Source organism: Equus asinus, chromosome 2 (genome assembly GCF_041296235.1).
Source record: "Equus asinus isolate D_3611 breed Donkey chromosome 2, EquAss-T2T_v2, whole genome shotgun sequence".
Lineage (NCBI taxonomy): Eukaryota > Metazoa > Chordata > Mammalia > Perissodactyla > Equidae > Equus > Equus asinus.
This window is the reverse complement of record NC_091791.1, coordinates 16,208,807-16,228,587: the sequence shown is the minus strand read 5'-3', so window position 1 is coordinate 16,228,587 and position 19,781 is coordinate 16,208,807. Positions and strand designations below refer to the sequence as shown.

Genomic DNA, 19,781 nt, shown 5'->3' with positions numbered 1-19,781 from the left:
CTTAGAACTTTGGAGTTTTCTGGACATTTGTAATTTGATTGTGATTTCTTATTATTAGTAATGATAACTGTTTTATTATTGAAATTAACTAAATTTGTATAATACTTTACAATTTATAAAATACTTTCACATGTAATTTTGTTTAATTTAAAGCAAGCAATGACATTTTGCTACTAGAAATGCTAAAATACAATGTCTCTACCTAATGGAAAATAAAATACTGTGATTATTACAAAACTGCCATAGTTCAGTTTCTTCAGTAAACAGTAAGTACTTCAATTAAATTAAGAATCATTAAGGCTTAAAATAAGGGATCATCATATATCAGTTTTTTTTTAATGGAAGGAAGAAGATACCAGAAAATATTTCCCCAGCTGGCTTAGAAAGGGGGAATTGTCAATTGGAAATTTACTTAACAGCATGGAAAAGTAGTTACAAGACTGATTCTTGTAATATTTGTGGCTCTAAAAAAAAAAAAAATCACAAAATATTTTAAATTAATCAATAAAGTTTCCTGGTATGTAATTAAAATTAGAACTGATAAGATCTGAAAGAAGCTTTATTTGTTAAGAACCGTGAGGATTTACATTATAGTTGAGACAGGAACGGCCATGATTTACTCAACACTGTAGGCAGTGTCATAGAAAGTGGCGTCTGTGTTGCTAGAGTAGGATTACATTTTATAGAACTTGTACATTGTGTCTTTAAATAAGATTTTAAAATATTATGACATGTTAAAGGCCAAACAAAATTTTATAACGAGAATACAATTATAAATTGTATTTAAATATTGAGATCTGTAACTGTCATTGGTTTCTAGTAGGTGAAGGGAAACATTTCTTTAAACTCTCAGACAAATACGACTAGTCCATTTGTCATTCCAGTGTCTTCGGCGCTTGAAGTATTTCAATTTTTGTTCAACAATATAACCTTTGGAGTTTTGCCTAATAATGACTTCAGTTGTGCTGGCCTTCCAACAGATAAATTAAAATGGAAATGCATATTTTCTAATTATGCATCCAGCCTTAGTTGCATATTAGCTAGGATGGCCACATTGAATGTTAAATTAAGTCTGCACAATAGCTACAGTCTGTGTCACATCAAAGTTTCCCAAAGTCACTTTCTTAATCATGTGAAGGATAGCCAAGACTCTGATAAGTAGTATGTAGCTATATACAATCAGAGGAAAAACATTTAAACATCCCAGCATGGTATTTCCATTTAAATCTGATTACAGTGAAATAAAACTGTAGCCATTAAAGGTTTAGAAGAACTACAAATACACGCCGTAAAAGAAGACAGATAGTAAATGAGGTAGTAAAACATTTCAGCAGGGCAAACAGTTTACAGCTCTCATTCAAGTCTTCCTGAAGCAGACTGCGCAATTCACTACAGAGCCGGCACGTTCCCGGAGCTCCACTTGAACCTGCAATTAACCTTTCACGCCTAATGAAGCTGTTTTCCTGGAAAATTAAAATATATAGTGGTGCCTGCTTTTACACAGACTTGGGAAGAGAGCATTCCAAAATGAATGACTTTTCTGAGGCTTTGTTCAAATGTAAAATGGAAGTGCAATGTTTGTGTATAAAGTGAGAGCGTTCTTTCCAAGGCAATTTTGTTTGAAGTGCAGTATTTTATCACTGTACTTATTAATTGTTCGGAATAATGGTAACAAAAAGAAACCACACACATCAGTAATTTTATGAGTAGATTGTTACTGCTGGAGTCTACTAATACCATTTCACTTCCATTAGGAAAAACTAGAGTTTTACTCAAGATAACTAAATTCCTGATGTTTCTCCTTGGTGGTTTTCATTGCAAATTTAGTGATTTAAAAAGATACGTTTGCCATTTAAATATTTCACTGTTAGGCATTTACATTGCTTTCTCTTTAGAGCATGTCTGCACATGTTTATTGAGAAACAAAGTTCTTAAATTTTAGGAAGAAAATACTGGGGTTTTTTTTGAAGTTCTGGGTAAAGATCTGATTTTGGTGCATCTTCGACTTATTTACTAAGTATCTTTGGTAGCTCTTGGCATCCAAATTAGTGACAGCTAAATTGTGCCCATCTTCTGAAGGATGTCTGCATGTTCCCAAAGGAGCCTGCTTCCCTGACAGCTCGCCCTGCCCTGGGTGATGCCAAGCAGCGGCTGGTGCCGTTCCACATTAGCAAGCGCCAGTTTGAAACGCCAAGAGGCCATGGAAAATGGAATAGGAAACTGAAGATGATTCTTTCTTATGAGGTTTATAACTCATATTTAAATAATCTAAATGTCATAATGTCTGGTATTTAAGAACTAAAAGTGCAAAAAGGTAAGGCTTATAATAAATGTTTAAGCCCCAGCATTTTGATTGAACCTACCGGCATATTTTGATGTAAATTCTGCTAGCCTGCAGCGTCTGTGCATCATCTTGACATGGTAAATGAAATTCCTTTAGACCACCAGTCTAAAATAATGAATTGTTCCCCTAGTTAATTGTATTGCTTTGATAACGAGGAACTATGCTAGGCCGAGAGAACACAATAAGTGGATTTCATCAGATGATTTGTGTGACGTTTTGAAAAATGATCTTCTGGAGTGACCTAATTTTCATGGAACTCTAACGGCACGCAGCATGCGCCACTGTGCAGCATCCTACTGGGAGGAAGCACTTCCTCCTATGGCATGGGGAGTGTGGGGTCATCACTAGAAAACTTCTCACCAGGAAAAAGTTCTCAGGGAAATCTAAACCAGGAGAAAGCATTTGCCTCAAAGGGCAATACGGAGAACTTATTTATAAGGTGCTTTTATTTTGTTCGTAATATTTTTTTTTAATCCAGGAAAGATCTCAAGCTACTTTTATTTCCTCATCGCCAGTGTGAAAATAAACCAAGACCAACCAAATAACAAGCACAGGCTATTTATTTCAAATCTTGCTATAGCAAGGGTGTCATCCACCATCTCTTGCCTGTGTTTTGGCGGAGACTAAAAGACAGGCAAGTATGTGGGAACAGTTTATAGTGGAGAAAGAGAAGGCTTCACATGCACCCTGATTGGAAGCCGTTGGCCTGGGTAAGTTGGAGGCAGGTAAACTAGAAGTGGGGCATCCTATGTGATTGTCAGGGGTGCCTGTTTGCTTTTCTCTGATTGGTCCTAAGTTGGAAGCAGGGACAAAAATTAGGGAAGCTGCCAGTTACTAATCAAGTCCTGGCTATTTGGGGCCCAGTGGTAGAAGGGTAATTGTTTGACTCCTTGGATTGTCACTGGAGATAGCAGTCTGACTTCCCACGTAACAGGCTGACTTCCCTGGGCTGGTTGTTATAGATTAGGAGTTGGTTTCCTGGGCAGATTGGTGCCACTTGTGGGCCAGAGTTCTGTTTTTATATATGGTCTGCCCATTTTCTATTTGTATATTCCATCTCTTACCAGCATATAAATGTCACGTTTGCAGGGCGGTGGGGGTAATGTCTTTTTTAAAGAGCTACTATCTTGACTTTTATTTTTGTCAATTAAGGAAATTAGATTCCCTACCATAAAGTACGTTGAAGGGCAATAATAGAAATTACTTTAATTTCTCTCTTTTTTAAAAAAATGAGTCATCTACGCACAATACAATTCAGGAAGACAGGGACCTTGTCTTTCTTGTTTACTCGTGTCCAGGGCCTTTTGTAGGTTGAAAGAGGACCTTGCAATTTCTGGTTGTTGTTTCTTTTTAAAGTTCTCCATATATAAAAATATGAAGAAATGCAAACATAGTAATAAAGACTTACACTCAAAATTTGACACTTAAGGTACACACACACACACAGTTATTATGATTATTGTGCTGTTCATAATTAAATTTACAGGATTTATACGTAACTAAATTACAGAACAACTCATGGTGTGCCACAGCTGTGGCCCAGTAAAGGACTCAAGCTTAACCCTGAAAAAAACATCATTTGGCACGTCGTAAGATAAGACCTGGGCAAGTGCCCTCTGAGCATCCTCTGTGAGTATACATGGTGGACACTCAAATATCACTGCCTGGGGAAGTGCAAGCTTTCCTACACACCTATTGCCATTTGAATCTGAAAATGGAGTTGATTGTTTCATTTTCACAGGAAAGAACAAAAAGCTGTCAAATTAAAAATAAGCATGATTTGCAATTTTATTTGTAAATTAAGGACTGAAATATGGTTTATGATTTATCATTTTCAACTGAATGTGTTTCCAAGCTCACGAATCATTAGTAAACCCAGGATATGTTGTGAGAGAAACTACCGTAATTAGGCTTTCAACTTCATAGACCCCAAAATACAAAGATCCAGTGATGGTTTCAGAATAGCATAGAATTTCCTATTTTGGCAACTCAAACTGTTTCCTTCTCTCCTGGTGCTGTGTCTTCTGTAAGGAAAACAACATTTGCAGCCACTTGTAAATGGAGAAGTATTGTTTTTCAGAGCTCCTTTGGACTAGGTCATGAATAACATGATTTCATATTTGGATGCTGTGATCATTGAAATTAGTGTAAGTGGTCTCTGCCCACACTAAAGGAGACGTATATTATTTGTCATATTTGGCTGTCTCTGGATAAAATGGTGCCAGGAATGAAATAAAAGATTGTAAATTATGACAGAAGTATGCCAGGAGATCTAGAGAAACTTAAAGTCTGCCTGAATTGAAACTTAGTTAGCCAGACCATGGGGTCTGTGAGTTTGTTTTTTTTTAAATAATGTGCTTCAGTTCTATCCCTTAAAGAAATAACAAAATAATCATCTCCTACAGCAGAATAAGTGGTTAAAACACTCATGTTGGACACTTTAGAAGTTCATACATGCTCTTCAAAGGTCAAGAAAGCAGCTATTATTTAAACTTTGAACCTTTGAACTTGCATTATCTCTAGGAAATTCAGGACAATTACTTAATATCTTGAAAGAGTATGTTTTTTCACAGCAACCCTTAAAAGGTAAATATGTAAGATTATCAGCCTAGCCGGTGATTACTGTAATTTTTTTAATCCCTTCCCTCTCTAACACCAGTAATTTCTCCTTCTTCATAAATACCTTCTCTTCTGTTTTCACATGTACTTGAAACTCCTTTTTCCTATAAAAAATATATGTACTCAGATAATCATATGCATCCACATACATTTCGTCTGACCCCGCTGCTTCCCCTGTATTCCAGCTTACTTATCTCTTTCCATTGCCAAAAGTCTTGGCTTTTGGGACTTAATGACTGGGGACTTGGACTTTGGGATTTGACTGGGGCTTAATGTCTGTGGGCTACGCTTCCTCTCACCCCATTCCCTGCTTACTTTTCAAGCCTCCAGCCTCAGTTAGGTATGGAAATGACTCAAAGATCATCAAAATCTTCTTTGAGGAGATCTAATGGCTTCTGCAGCAAGCCTCACCCGCTGGCCCATTTGGTACTTTTTGCAGACTCCTTGAACTCTCCCTTGACTTCCACAACACCGCACTAGCCTAGCGGGCCTTCCTCTTTTAGTGTCCATTTCCTTTCTTTGGCCTCTCCTTCTGTTCATAAATCTCTAGAGTTCTGTTCTTGCCAGATCATGTCTGAGGCCAACCTAGAATAAATTGGCACAGAGGAATAAAATAATTCAATGGTACCTTACGTAGGATAAGGTCCACCAGTGAGGCTTCCCTCTGAGAGCAGCACCTTGAGAAGACGTCTGTGAGGGCTCAGGGATTGGTTCAGCTCAATTCGGAGTCAAGTCTCCAAGACCTTGTAAAAAGGAAAATAACACAAAGTCCTTTGGTGACCTCTTCAAACAAGCAGTCTGGTCTCTCAGTTTAGTATGATGATCTGGCATATTTTGTTTTACTCAAGAATTTTATGGGACACAACAGAAACTAAAATGGCTTATGTGTAGCTATGACAAACCAGGATATCTGGTTGAGGCATTGCTCGTACAAATTTAGGAAAGTCTTTACTATCCCTGAACATCTTACCAAATGTTTTTGTCAATCAATGCACAAAACAATATTCTTTTAATTACCTATGATAGCTAGAGACCTACTTTTGTGTTGATATTCTGCTGATAATGCTCAAAGTCCTTTTCTTGTATTTAGGACATTTATCAGCTAAATGTCTATCGGCTGTCTTTCTTCCATATTCGTATTGTGTGTAGTATAACTCTATTGCTGGTGTGCTTTCTTACTTCTTAAAAACAGTTTGTGAGAATGAAAAAACAGGCCACAGACTGGGAGAAAATATTCGCAAAACGCATATCTGATAAAGGACTGGTGTGTAAAATGTAAAAGGAATCACTTAAAGCTCAACAGTAAGAAAATAAACAGCTCAGTTAAAAATGGGCAAAAGATCTGAATAGATACCACACCAAACAAGATATACATATGACAAAGAAGCATATGAAAAGATGCTCAACATCATATTTATTAGGGAATTGAAAATTGAAACTACCATGAGAAATATCTAAACACCTATTGGAACGGCTAAAATCCGAAACACTGACCACGCCAGGTGCTGGTGAAGATGTGGAGCACAGGAACTCTCATTCGTTGCTGGTGGGAATGCAAATGGCACAGCCACTTTGGAAGGCAGTTTGTCAGTTTCTTACAAAGCTAAAATGTAGGCTTACCATGTGATCCAACCATTGCACTCCTAGTTATTTGTGAGTTGAAAACGTATGTCCACACAAAAACTTGCATGTGGATGTTTATGGCAGCTTTATTCAAAATTGCTGAAAGTTGGAAGCAATCAAGACGTCCTTCAGTAGGGGAATGGATAAACAAACTGTGGTACATCCAGACAATTGAATATTATTCAGCTAAAAAGAAATGAGCCATCAAGCCCAAAAAAGATGTGGTGGAACTTAAAGGCATATTGCTAAGTGAAATAAGACAGTCTGAAAAAGCTACATATTATATGATTCCAACTATGTGACATTCTGAAAAAGGCAAAACTATAGAGTTATTAAAAAAAGATCAGTGATTATCAGAGGCTCAAGGGAAGAGGAGAGAGAAATTGATAAAGCACACAAGATTTTTAGGGCAGTGAAATTACTTTGCATGATACTATAATGGTGAATATATGACATTACACATTTGTCAAAACCCATAGAACTGTACAACACAAAGAGTGAATCCTAATGTAAACTAGGGACTTTAATTGATAATCAGGTATCAATATTGGTTCAATTTTTCTGTAAACCTAAAACTGCTCTAATTTTTTAAAAAAAAAATCTTATGCGGCTGGCCCAGTGACATAGTGGTTAAGTTCACACCGTCTGCTTCAGCGGCCCAGGGGGTTGCAGGTTTGGATCCTGGAGGCAGACCTACACACCACTCATGAAGCCATGTTGTGGTGGTGTCCTACATACAAAATAGAGGAAGATTGGCACAGATGTTAGCTCAGGGTCAATCCCCCACACCAAAAAAAATTTTTTTAAAAACCCAGCTGAATACACTAACTTTTGTTCCACATCCAAAAAAACAATAGTAACACTGAAAATTCCTTGTACACCCAGAGCAAACTTGTGTTCAGACATAGAAACTAAAGTGTGGGGTCATATCCACAACTGATTGTGATGTTTTGTCACACACTGAACTTGATTGTCCGAAGTCAGAGTCAATTAACTTTGGTGGATCCTTGTTCTTCTTCATCGTGAAGTTCGTATGTCCCAGTTAAGAAACTTCTTAAGTGAAGGGTAAACTACTCGATAACTTCCAATAACAGCTGAATGTTTGATACAGAATGAAAACAATGAAAATAGGTGCAAAGCCACCACTGTCACCATCTCAGAAATGTCCAACCAAACATTTAAACGCCTTTCTTCTTTCTTCCAGGCCTCGCAATCGCCAGTGCCCTAATAGATATTTCACAGCAGAAGCCTTCAGATAGTAAAGACAAGACTTCAGGAGTCCGAAATCGAAAACATCATCTCTCAACACGTCAAGGAACTTGTGTTTGAGAAACAGAAACTGCTCCTGGATGCTCTGTAATGCCTGACTTTGTAAATGGCTTCCATCATGGCTGGTCTGTGACCTCAGTTTTTACGGAGGTGAATCTCTGTATGCTCCCAGGGCCCAAGTACAGTTCCCTCCAAGTGGGCAATGACCTAAGTGGCCAAAGAATGTTCCTGACTTTTATAAAAGTAACAATATTGATGGTCACAGGTGATAAAGTCAGCTTTTACGACTATCGTAGGCTTATCATAGATGATGTTAAATTACTCTGGAAAAAGATGTATATTGTTTCTTAATGCAGATGAAAAATGTGCATTCATATAAACCAAACTGTTTATATCCCAAGACTTTAAAGAAAGACGTTTTATAATGCCTGAATGAGAATTGTACAGTTTTTGCGTCATAAGCAAACAAATCACTTGTATATGAACAGGAAATGAACAAATTGCAAAGGCTTTAAATGCTATTTTATCTCACTGTAAATGTAAAAGCAAGATTTTTATTTAGTAGGATGTAGGTAATATATTTAAATACTTCACATGAACATATCATGTCCAAACTCAGTTTCTGAATGTGACTACTTTTCACCTAACTCGAATGCAGACCAAAATGAGTCCATTTGGATGGATGGTGTGTGCACCTTCACAGGAGGTTTATTAGAATTCTGAGTGAAGAGGACGTTCCTGTCGCTCATGCCAACTGCCTAACTCATTATCAGTGCTGATAGAGCATGGAAAAGCCTGTCCAGCAATCAATTTTCCCCCTCCTTCCAAAAACAGCATCCAATACCACAAACCTGAAGAGAGCTGAAATAGTTATTTTACAGTGTGCAAGCTTCTCCTCTAATATGGTAATTTTTTAATTGCCTAGGAATCATTGGATCAGACCTAAATGAGCCATCTGCATTTTTATAAGGACGGATTATCTTCTTTTGGCCTTCCTCTCGTAGCTGCTAGATTTTATCTACCTTTTACAAGTGTTATGAAAAGCATTGTAGAGGGACACCTCCCAAGTTATAATATGACCTGGGTTCCTTCCTGGCAACTATTTCTCTTAGAATACAAGCAGAGGAGAGCATTTGCTGGCAACCATCTACACTTTTCTTATTTCTAACATGAACACCTTGGTGTCATGAGAGAAAATCTCCAGTTTAAAAAATAAAATAAGTTCATTGTTGCCCACCTTCAGCGTATCCTTAGCGACTCAAAAATCTGAATTGTGGCAGAAAGGAAAAATGATATAAAACAGCTTTCACATTGGAACATAGAATCACTGGTGTCCTAATTCTGACAACAGTTCACTAGAACTCAGTAGCATTAACAGATCTTGTTTGGAATTGCAGTTTCTTAACTTCAGGGTGACTACAGGATATGTGTAGAGAGCAGTGACAATGATATCCAAAGCTGCTTTATACAATGTAATTTTGTTCAATATGAAAGTCATTTAAATATAATTGTTGTTTAGTACTATATATGTACTTTTCATATTCTTTGGATTTCTGGAAGGTAATGACACTTTACGGTTTACAGCTAATGCATAGTTACTTGCATGCTATGGTTGTGCAGTAGCGGAATACGACCCTATTGTGATATTAAATGTTTATTTCATAATACCATTTATACATAGTCAGCTTAATTTGATGAGGATTAAATGTAATATAGAACAGGAATGATCATACAGTATGTAGTTGCATCATATATAAGATTGGTAGGTTGCATCTAACCATGACTATGTCATTGTTTTGATAATTAGGCATTTATGAATTATAGAGTATATTCCTTATGTTGGCATGATAATTTTTCTGTTTTCCATGCATTAAAAATAAGACTAAGTCATAGAGTAATTTTATCTATAGCCTGTGGGGTTTGGGGGTGGGGAGTGGAGTTAAGTGTTTTTACCTAAGAGATATTTTATCTCTCAAAAAAAAGTGAGCAAAGTTTGTAAATGTTTCCTAAAATCAATCAAGTAATTTTATTAGCTTCATTTTGGACCCTTTAAATGTTGATTTTTCTCCGGGAAAAATAAATTGACAAAACTGGTGATTACAAAAATAGAATCAATTAAAAATACAATTGCCCAATTCGTTTAATTCTCTAACAGTTGTCATGAGACAGCGTATATGACAAAAACACACTGAGCTGTACGTAAAATCTATTTCAGCTGTATTTTTAGAGAGGCTACGGAAACAGTATTCCTGTGAAAGAATTAAGTTTTATCCACCTCAAATCCCATCAGGTTCTTAAAATTTGAAATTTGGAATTTTAGAGAATTATTAGACATAATGCAGTGTTAAGGTCATACTATACCTTTTTTGGCCAAATATTGCTAACTCCATTACTAATTATGCAATATCTTCTCAACTTATCAAAGCTTTTTATTGGTAATAAGATTCTTCCCCCTCAGGTGAAGCAGATTGGAAAGACCTTAGGGGCAATCACTTTGAACCTGAGTCAGGTTCCCCCACATCCCAAACACTTTGAATTTGGATACTTCCTTTTTTTTTCAATCAAACCACAAGCTTATGCAGATACTTTTCAAAAAGTTAGGAATTAAATGACTGATTCTCTCGAAAACTTATCTTAATGGAATTCTGTACATTTCAGTTTAGAATGACTTTGAAAAATTCTTTAGATTTACGATTTCTTATTCTTCCACGTGTGAAACGTTTTGGTTAAATAGAATGGAGTTTTTAAAATTAACCTTAGGTACACTATTTGGACAACTAGCGAATTCTTGTTGAAAGAGATGCACATGCTTACAGATCAATTTAATAAATTTTAAGAAGATTCAGATTTTCATAATTGCTTTTAAATGAGAATTTATTTTACTGGTACACATAGAAAGAAAATGTATGCCATATACTATTGTGTTATGTTCAATAGGAAAACTTCAAATAGGACATATTTCAATGTGTAATATGATACTTGCTGTCCTTCCCAATAGCTCACTTTCTTTGGGTTCCAGTAAGACAGAAGTGACTGTGTGGGTTGTTGCCCTGCTGCAGGGTTATTCACAATGCAGACCGGGCCTGAGGACAGACGTTGGAACCAGCTTTGAGCTGTGTGGTGCTGGGCACGTCTTAACCTTGAAGCTTCAGACTTTCCATCTGTGCAGGGAGGTAGTGGTGCCCACCTTGTTGTGAGCCTGGAAGATGATAAACAAAGCTCCCACAGCAGGCCCTCAAGGCCGTGTAGCTGATATTAGTAATCATGGGGCTACCAGGCCATTTTTTTCCTACCAACTGTTTTATGAATACATCTATTAATTTTTCATCCATCTTTCACCATAGATAAAAAGCAAAGTAAGTTTTTGCAAATGAAGATTTCATGAAAATCTTGAGTAAGTTCCTATGTTTCTAGAATATAGAGATTTCTAAAAAACTACTTTGATATTTGGGTCAATAGAGGCTTTAACTCTTTCCAAATATATACAGTTTTAGTAGAGTATTTTTAAAATACTGCTAGATGACATTTAGACAGGAACATCAGTTGCCACTTTGATGTTCAAGTCAGGCAAGAAGAGATCAATCCTTACATTTGGTTGTCATACATGGTATGTATTTTTTTCACTGACCATAAAACTATGATTCAAATCATTCTGGGTTTTGTATAAAAGGTTTTAAAAACTTAAAACCAATCAAATAAACTAATTCTACCCACATTCACTTAAAAAAACAATCAACTTCCAAAGCCCATTTGCCATTTTATTAGGATGAGTTTAGAACTCACTTGATCGTGAGAACTACCCGGGTTAGTGTAGCTTCCTACCTTTGCCTCTAGAGATTAAGATTCAGAAAGATTGGTTTGGGCCCTGGAGATTAATATACTTAATAAACATCTCAGTGATTCTTAGGATTAGGCAAATTAGGGAAACTCTACACTGGACCAAAGAGCTGCCTTTGTCTACAGTTAGAAGAATTTCTTTAAATAACGAAGTTCTCACTCTAATTCAGATGCTTTAAATAATTTTCCAAGGAATGCAAGCCATCTGGTTGGTGTAACAGCAGTGTTTTCATTATATGTACATTTAACATTTTAGTTTTATCAAATTTTTTTAATTAAGAATTAAACCGTATCAGTATATATGTGTACAGGTGTGCATGCCAATGTGAAAACAGATTGTATAAAAGTTCAAACCTGCTTTAAAAAGCCAACATTTTATCATATAGTGTGCTATTAATCAGGAATTTAATTGCTGAAATAAAAACATAGGATCTTCCAACCCCCACTGGCGAATGCAGCTTTCTTTTTTTTTTTTAAAGATTTTTATTTTTTCCTTTTTCTCCCCAAAGCCCCCCGGTACATAGTTGTATATTCTTCGTTGTGGGTCCTTCTAGTTGTGGCATGTGGGACGCCGCCTCAGCGTGGCTTGATGAGCAGTGCCATGTCCGCGCCCAGGATTCGAACCAACGAAACACTGGGCCGCCCGCAGCGGAGCGTGCGAACTTAACCACTCGGCCACAGGGCCAGCCCCACGAATGCAGCTTTCTTATTTTTATTTTACCCTTCCAAGATCATACTTTGGAAAAGTACTCAACACCTGAAAAAGCCCTTCTTCAATCTGAGACTTGGTTATCAAATTTGTGTTATTGAATTCCACATTCAAAATAGATTTTTTCTCTTTCCCTCTTCTCCCGATATTTGTTGGCCTCTTCTAGACATTCTCTCTGAATGGAGTGCTGAACACTTGGAATGCTCCTGAGAATGGAAGCAAAACACACAAGAGCCTGAATGGCCAGGATTCCAGTGATAACTGAGGTCTCTGCCCCTAACCGTGTGTTTCATGTTACATAAATTGTCCTTACTTACAATAAAGTCCTCTTTCTGAGACGGGTGCAGCCATGGCATAGCTAAGGAGTTTTCTGGAAAAGTTTGCTCGTTCTAAACCCAAGCTTTAGTCCCCATGTTGGCACCTGCCTCCCAGCCTTATGGCACCACTCCTCTGCTGGGCCGTAGTTCACAGTTCCTGAGAAAGAGCAGGCAAGGAGGATCCAAATGCTGCTCTTCTCTCCAGCCCCCCAGAAGGACCAAGCATCTGTGACCCCTCTTGGGCTCAGGGCCTCAGGCAAGCCCTCTGCTTCCTAACCCAAGGCTTAAAGCTGAGGTTGGCCCTGCCTGTGCTCTAGGGGATGGAACAGTGGTCTTCTCCTCCTAGGCAGCCCTCCATCATACCAGGAGGTGAGGCTGGGATCAAGAGGCCCACTTAACCCTGAGAAACATGCCCAGCCGGGCTGGCATCTCCCAGAAGCTTTAGAAAACAGAGAAAAGCTTTGGGAGGGGCCTGGATAAAGATGTACCTGAAGCAGGTAGAACTTAGAGGTGAATCCTGGAAGCCCTTTCTCTTACAACAAAAAGCAGCAGCTTCTTCGAACATCTGAGGCTTGCATGCACTCCTCTTCAGCTTTTTGATGGTGGAATGGTGGCTATCAGGAGATGTGAAGGTTTTAGCTCAAAACTGATTTTTCTCTGCCCTGAAGAAGTTTCCTCACAGAAGTCACCTGTGAGTGGCCAAAGTGAGGGACAGGCGTTCTTTCAGCTCTACCCTACAGCCCTTTGTGATAAACACACAACTCCCTCTCCAAATTCTAATAGGCTTTCTTCCTTGCTTAGCATTATGGTACCTGGCACAGGCCATGGAAGCCAAGAGTTCATTGAGCTTTACTTTCTCCAGCCCTACTAATGAAAACAGCAAGTATTATTATTTTGCTTTCCGAATATGAGGATGAGCTTTTGTAAACTGCACCCCCCCCACCCCCATTTCTGACCTATCTGCCTCCCAGGGCTCCCACTCTTTGTTGAGGAAATAATTCTGCCCCATTCAAGGACTGGCTGTGAAGGAGTCCTAATTGAACAGGAGATCAAACCCCTCAAAGACCACTGCGGAAACACGATATTCTAATCTCCATCAAAAGGTTTGACCAATTTTATTTTTGGCAGAAGTGAAATTTTCACTTAGGCAAGATACCTGTTTAAGCATGAATTTCTCTTTTTTTTTTTTTTTAGATTGGCACTGAGGCTAACAACTGTTGCCAATCTTCTTTTTTTTTCTGCCTTTTCTCCCTAAATCCCCCCTATACATAGTTGTGTATTTTAGTTGTGGGTCCTTCCGGTTGTGGCATGTGGGACGCTGCCTCAGCATGGCTTGATGAGCGGTGCCATGTCTGCGCCCAGGATCTGAACCAGTGAAACCCTGGGCCGCCAAAGCAGAGAGCACGAACTTAACCACTCAGCCACAAGGCCGGGCCCCATACGCATAAATTTCTTTAAACAGGCTGTTTGCGTGGTCAGATAGGAAATCCCGCTCTAGAACATTCACCTCGGAAAATAGCACTAGCGAGCAAATTCTTGTAACAGTTCTTCGTGCTTCCATAGCCCCTGTTACCAAAAGATATCTTAAATTTTGTGCTTTCCAGTGATGTATAAGTTACCTTAGAATAGGTCTTGTGTGGGGACACACAAGTTTTAATGTGAACTCAAGCGCCAACTCTTTTTAATGCCTTGGGACAATTGTCTAAACTATTTCCAAATAAACTGGGATAAAAATGCTCACCTACCTCATCTAAGTGTTGTGATGGGTTTTTGTTGTTTTTGAAATGGGAAGTAGAGTAAAGTTGAATGGGAAATAGAGTTAAATGTTTTTTACTTTTACTATGAAAAGGTTCAAGGTTAAATTCAGTGAATCATGAGCAACAATTTTTCCATTGAATTTTTTTGATAACGTTGAAGGACATATATGTGCCAAAGTTCCCAAATAATTAAATTGCAATAAAACCCAATGATATATGTTATCTGGTGATCCAGTGTTGTGCTTTTCAGGATTTTTACAATGTCTGTTACATATTTCAAATGTTACTTTCTTCAACTTTGCAGCAAATGCTAACAGATTGTTAAATTTTCTTTCCCATCATTACACATCTCTCCTGACCCTTCATTAACTAGTCTGCTCGTTTCTGCCAGCACCTGACTAGCACTCTCAGACCTTTATCAATGCTTTAAAAATAAATAAATGACATAAAATCGGTCTTGCACATCTTCGTTCCCTTGTGACGATGCACGTTGGCAGTTGTAATCTTTTCCTTTAGATCAGCTTGTTTGAAATACGATGGCACTTAAAAAGGAAGGCCGGCTGGAAGGACACCAATAAAAACAACAGCTCAGCCTAAAACAATTTGATTTCAACCCAAAATGAATTACCTTGCCACACAAATAGATAATGGCAAACCGGATATTCTACTTATCAAGACTACTCCCTGCCGAGAGTCAGAACTCCAGGTTCCTTTGAAGCTCACTGCCCCGTGAGGATGAAAGAATATGGGCTCTCCAAACATTTATGTGCAGATGAACTAGCTGGAAGAGGAAACAAACTCTGAGCATCCAATGCCCACTTCTTGCTGATTTCTGAAGTGACGGCTCCAATTCGGCCTTCCAAGGCAAAAATTCAGCGTTGGCTGTTAAATGGAACAACCTTTCTGTAAGGGCAAACTACCAAATAGCATTATTTTGTTTCTCAGGTGGCAGTGTCTATGATGAGCTTTACAAACTAGAAGTTTATAAGGATGTATAAGGATGTCTTGTTTGTGTTTTTATACGTAATATGCAATGTTTTAGCGACATGGTTTTCCTTTTCTAAACAGTATCCAGAATATGGTTATGAGGCAGATTTTTTATTAGTAAGTCTTATTTTGGTAATATATATGAACCACTTGGGTTTTGTGCTTTAGTGAATTGAGAATTATTTTGTCCTAAAGTGGAATTTCCAAAGAAAGCACATACCTTCATGGGAACCCCTTGGGGAAAAAAAACAATTCTCTAGTGTTTCAAAATATTATAACTATGCTTATATTCTACCATACTGCATTAAAACAGTTAATGGTAGCCTTCTCCTTTTTTCCTTTTTCTTGGTGCAAATTGCTTTGTGTAGACTTTCTTGATGTAGTCTTGATAATTGCCCTTATAAAGTAGTCTCTAAGGGATTATTTACAATATTTGCAAAGATTATGGCAATATCAAGTTTATCATCTTGGTCAAATGTAAGACAAAGAATAATGATTAATAACTTCAACATAGTTTGAAATCTGCTATGACTATTGGTATAAAGTTTTATTCCACTTGTAAAATAAGTCGCCCATGTCGCTAAAATTTAATGCAAATTTCCAAACTTGGGTCTTAACCACATTAATGTCAATCTGAAGTGGCAGCATTTGTTTGGGTGTTTTATGCTTTATGTTATATGAACTAGTCTATAAACTATGCAGTGAACCAAAAATATCCAGGGAAACAGAGGTGGCTGAATCAGTTCTTGTCAGTTTTTTGAAAGTCTGTTGAGGATGCATGATCTAGTGGTTGAAGTGAAGACCTGGGAAAACTGGGATAAAACCAAGATTCTATCCAGAGCGGACTGACTCTGCCTCACCATGCTTTATTTACCCCATGTAGAAAAATGAGACCACAGCTGCTTCCTTCCAGGGTGCTTGTGAGAAAACACTTAGGAAGTTTTCAGAACCTCAGATCCAGCTCCATACCACTGTTGTTATCGGAAGGCTGTCCATAAGGCACTGTGTACAAGCCTGTGGTAATATTCTTTACATTGTCAGAACACCTGTAACAATTGGATTTCCTAATGATATTCCCATGGGTTATCATTCATTGTTTTCTAGATTTTGAAGGTAGAGGGATGCATCGTATCTCACTGACCTACAGCAGCTGTCAGAATTATTATACGGGAATATAAAAGAATGAATGACTAAGGAACCGTATCATGATTTGAATTTCCATTTGTAGCTAGATTTTGTGAAGTTTAACACTTTGGTACTTTCTGCTCCACTGTTAAATGATAAAGTTACTCATCTGTACATAAGCGTCTGAAATTTTATCAGGTAATTGCATAAATGAAGTATTTTACACAAAGCATTAAAATTTGTATGAGAAAGAACAGCTCACATTATTTCTCAATCACTATTGGCATATGTAAAACAGTTTTAAAGCTCTCAACAAAATGGTAAACGAAAAGATTTTCCTCTCTTCCTGTTACTCATTATCTTGATATTTTTCTTTTAGATAAACAATCTACAGTGTGTTTACTGAAGCTTGCATTGATATTCCCCAATAGTGTTTGCAACTTGAGTTTTATTCCAGCAGCTACACGAAATGAGTCCACAGTGCAGAGCAGGCAGGCCCCTCTGGAACCTGAGATTATTTGTTCTCTCACTGTTCTAAAGGTAATTAAGGAGCATTGCATGTTTCTCAATTAATGATTTCTCATTCAACAGGGGATCTTTGATGCTAATGTGTTTTAATCAGGGCAGAGGCTGCTCAAAAACTCTAAACAATTCAGTGAAGAGGAACTAGGAATTTTTAATCAAGTGGAAGAGATTTAAATGCTATGAGGGACATATCCATCATGCATTTTCAATTCCTGTTCATTTAACTATGTTCTTTTGAGTTGTATAAACCAATGTGAGAATTATTAAATAGAGCATATTGTATTACATAATATGATTTTCCTTATCTATTTGTGTGTATATGTAATAGACTTCTCCCATTTAAAACATATTTATGTATAACCTTTGTTTCTCTTTCTATATAAAATTTATTTATACACTCATCTAATACCCTTATTTATTATATGCACTTGTAAATGTAGACCACGTATATGTAAGAGTATATTTACATATATGTAGCAAAAGAATAATGAAAGATATGTCATAAATGACCATGATGTTTAAAACACTTTTTTTGACCCCTTGGACAAGTGCCCTGAGTGACTGTTCATAATTTGAGCTGCTAAATCAAATTGCGTTATGTACACATACCTACAAGCTATGCAGCAGTTGCACCTTGAAGAGGCGTTACAGTGTGATTAGACCTTAGTTTGTCTAAAAAGTGACTTCACCAGCTGACTATGTCTCATGAAAGTGCATACTCAAAGTGGTGAAATTAGAATCCTGCCTTTCTTTTCTAATGATCAGGTTCTGCTCATCTCATTCTGACGTCTTCAAATCAAGTCTCCTTTGCAGGAATGTCAATCATGTGAAAATGAGGTTTGTTTTTTTTTCCTCCCTCTAACTGAATATCGAAAAATCTCAAGGAATGCTTGAGAGGCCTAACTAGTTAAATACTTATTGGTTCACTGTATTGAAATAAGTGGGGAAGCAAACTTTTTTTTTAATCAGTAGTTCTCAAACTGTAGAGTACATCGGAATCACCTGGAGGGCTTGTTAAAGTGGATTTCTGGGGCCACTCCTAGAGTTTCTGATTCAAAACGTCTGGGATGGGGCGCGAGAATTTCATTTCTAACAAGTTCTCAGGTGATGTTGAGGCTGAGGCTGGTGACCCCCCTTTGAGAACTCCCGTTAGAAACAAATAAATCAGAAGGAGGTGGCCATGGTTTGAATGCAGCACTGAGAAATGACTCTGGGTTCCTCATATATTCCAGTATATTTTTCACAGGTTCTCTGCCAGATAGTAGGTGGGCCTCGTGTGTTTCTGAAATAGTCTCCGGGTGAATTTCTGGAGCAGTTGGGCAGAGGCCATGTGGTGGACTTGGGCAAAGGAATGACATTAGTGCCTGTATTTTAATTCATGGAGATTCCATGGAGGGTTTCCTGGGATTACACACATTTGAAAACAAGCTTTTGGATGGAAATAACAATCTAGTACACCTGTGCTAATGGGCAATGCCGGAAGCCAAACTGGCTTGTAAAAAACAAGACCAGGATGATGTTTCCCAGACCCGCTGATAACAAGAATGATCTGGGGCTCTGTCAGGAGTCTATGTTTTTAATAGGGTCTCCAATTAACTCAACAGACAAGTTTGGAGAACTCTACTTAGGGACCCAATTCTTTTTCCTTAGAACAATTCATACTGGTGCTAAAATTGCCAATATAGAGCTTTGGAGGGAAGTCCATTCATAAAGACTCTGTTTGGGGCAAGTGCCCATCCACTACCCAAGCTGACCTCACTGGCTCAGCTTTCCCTGACATGCAGCGAAATTACATTGCTGGGCCATGAATTGGCCCAGCATGTCTCTCCGCTATATAACTATCGCACATAGTGTGATGAGTTCAATTATGATTTGCTTAGATTCTGTCATCACTGTGGGTTTTTCTGACTCCCATGTCATATGGCAGTATGGGGGTTGGGAGGACTAGGTTCTCATATATAGATATGAATGGTTATTTAATTGTATTTACATTTGCCCTTAGAATTAATCAGTGGGGATGGAGTCAAATGCTTAAAGATGATCTCGTTTTGAAATATATCTTCTGAAAGTTCAAATAGTAGCACCACTATGTGCCAGGCACTGTGCATGTTATTTAGTCCTCCTACCACCAATAAGAGAGGAATATTTTACAGGTGAGAAAACTGAGGCTTAGAGCATTAACCTGCCTAAGCTCAAGTGGCAGATATGGGACATAATCTGCTACATTATGCTGCTTCCCCTAAGCCCACTGGTGGTTAATTAACACAGAAGCTTCAGACAATGGCAGGAAACTCCAACCATCCTTCCCTTACCATACTTTCTAATGACAGAAACATTTTTAATCGAAGGGATATTTTCCCTTTGCTCACGGGCGATCTAATCTTTTGGTGTCGTCATGGTTCTTCCATGTAAAGAAAATGAGCTCCAAGTCTACCCAGCTCCAGACAGTCTCAGACTTTCAGGTGTCCGTGACCCGCTGTGCCCGTGAATCAGCCCAGTTAATCACACAATCATCGTGCATGTTCATGGGCTGGCTTCAGACCTAATCATGTTGTATCATTGGGTCACAAAAGTGCTAGTGATCTAATCGAAAGTGACTTCACAATTACAAATTACCTCTTGATGTGATCATATCATCAGCATTCCATGTTGCTGGGATTTACAAATCT

General features: G+C 37.9%; 1 protein-coding gene across 1 annotated transcript in view; it reads left to right on the top strand.

The window, feature by feature from the left end:
* ATRNL1 (attractin like 1) overlaps positions 1 to 12,136 on the top strand; it is a 737,371-nt gene extending 725,235 nt beyond the window's left edge. Inside the window, exon 29 of the mRNA XM_014849275.3 lies at positions 7,791 to 12,136. Within this exon, the coding sequence (XP_014704761.2) occupies positions 7,791 to 7,915 (125 nt within the window). The 3' untranslated portion in view covers positions 7,916 to 12,136. The remainder of the gene's footprint in view (positions 1 to 7,790) is intronic.
* The last annotated feature ends 7,645 nt before the right edge of the window (positions 12,137 to 19,781 follow it).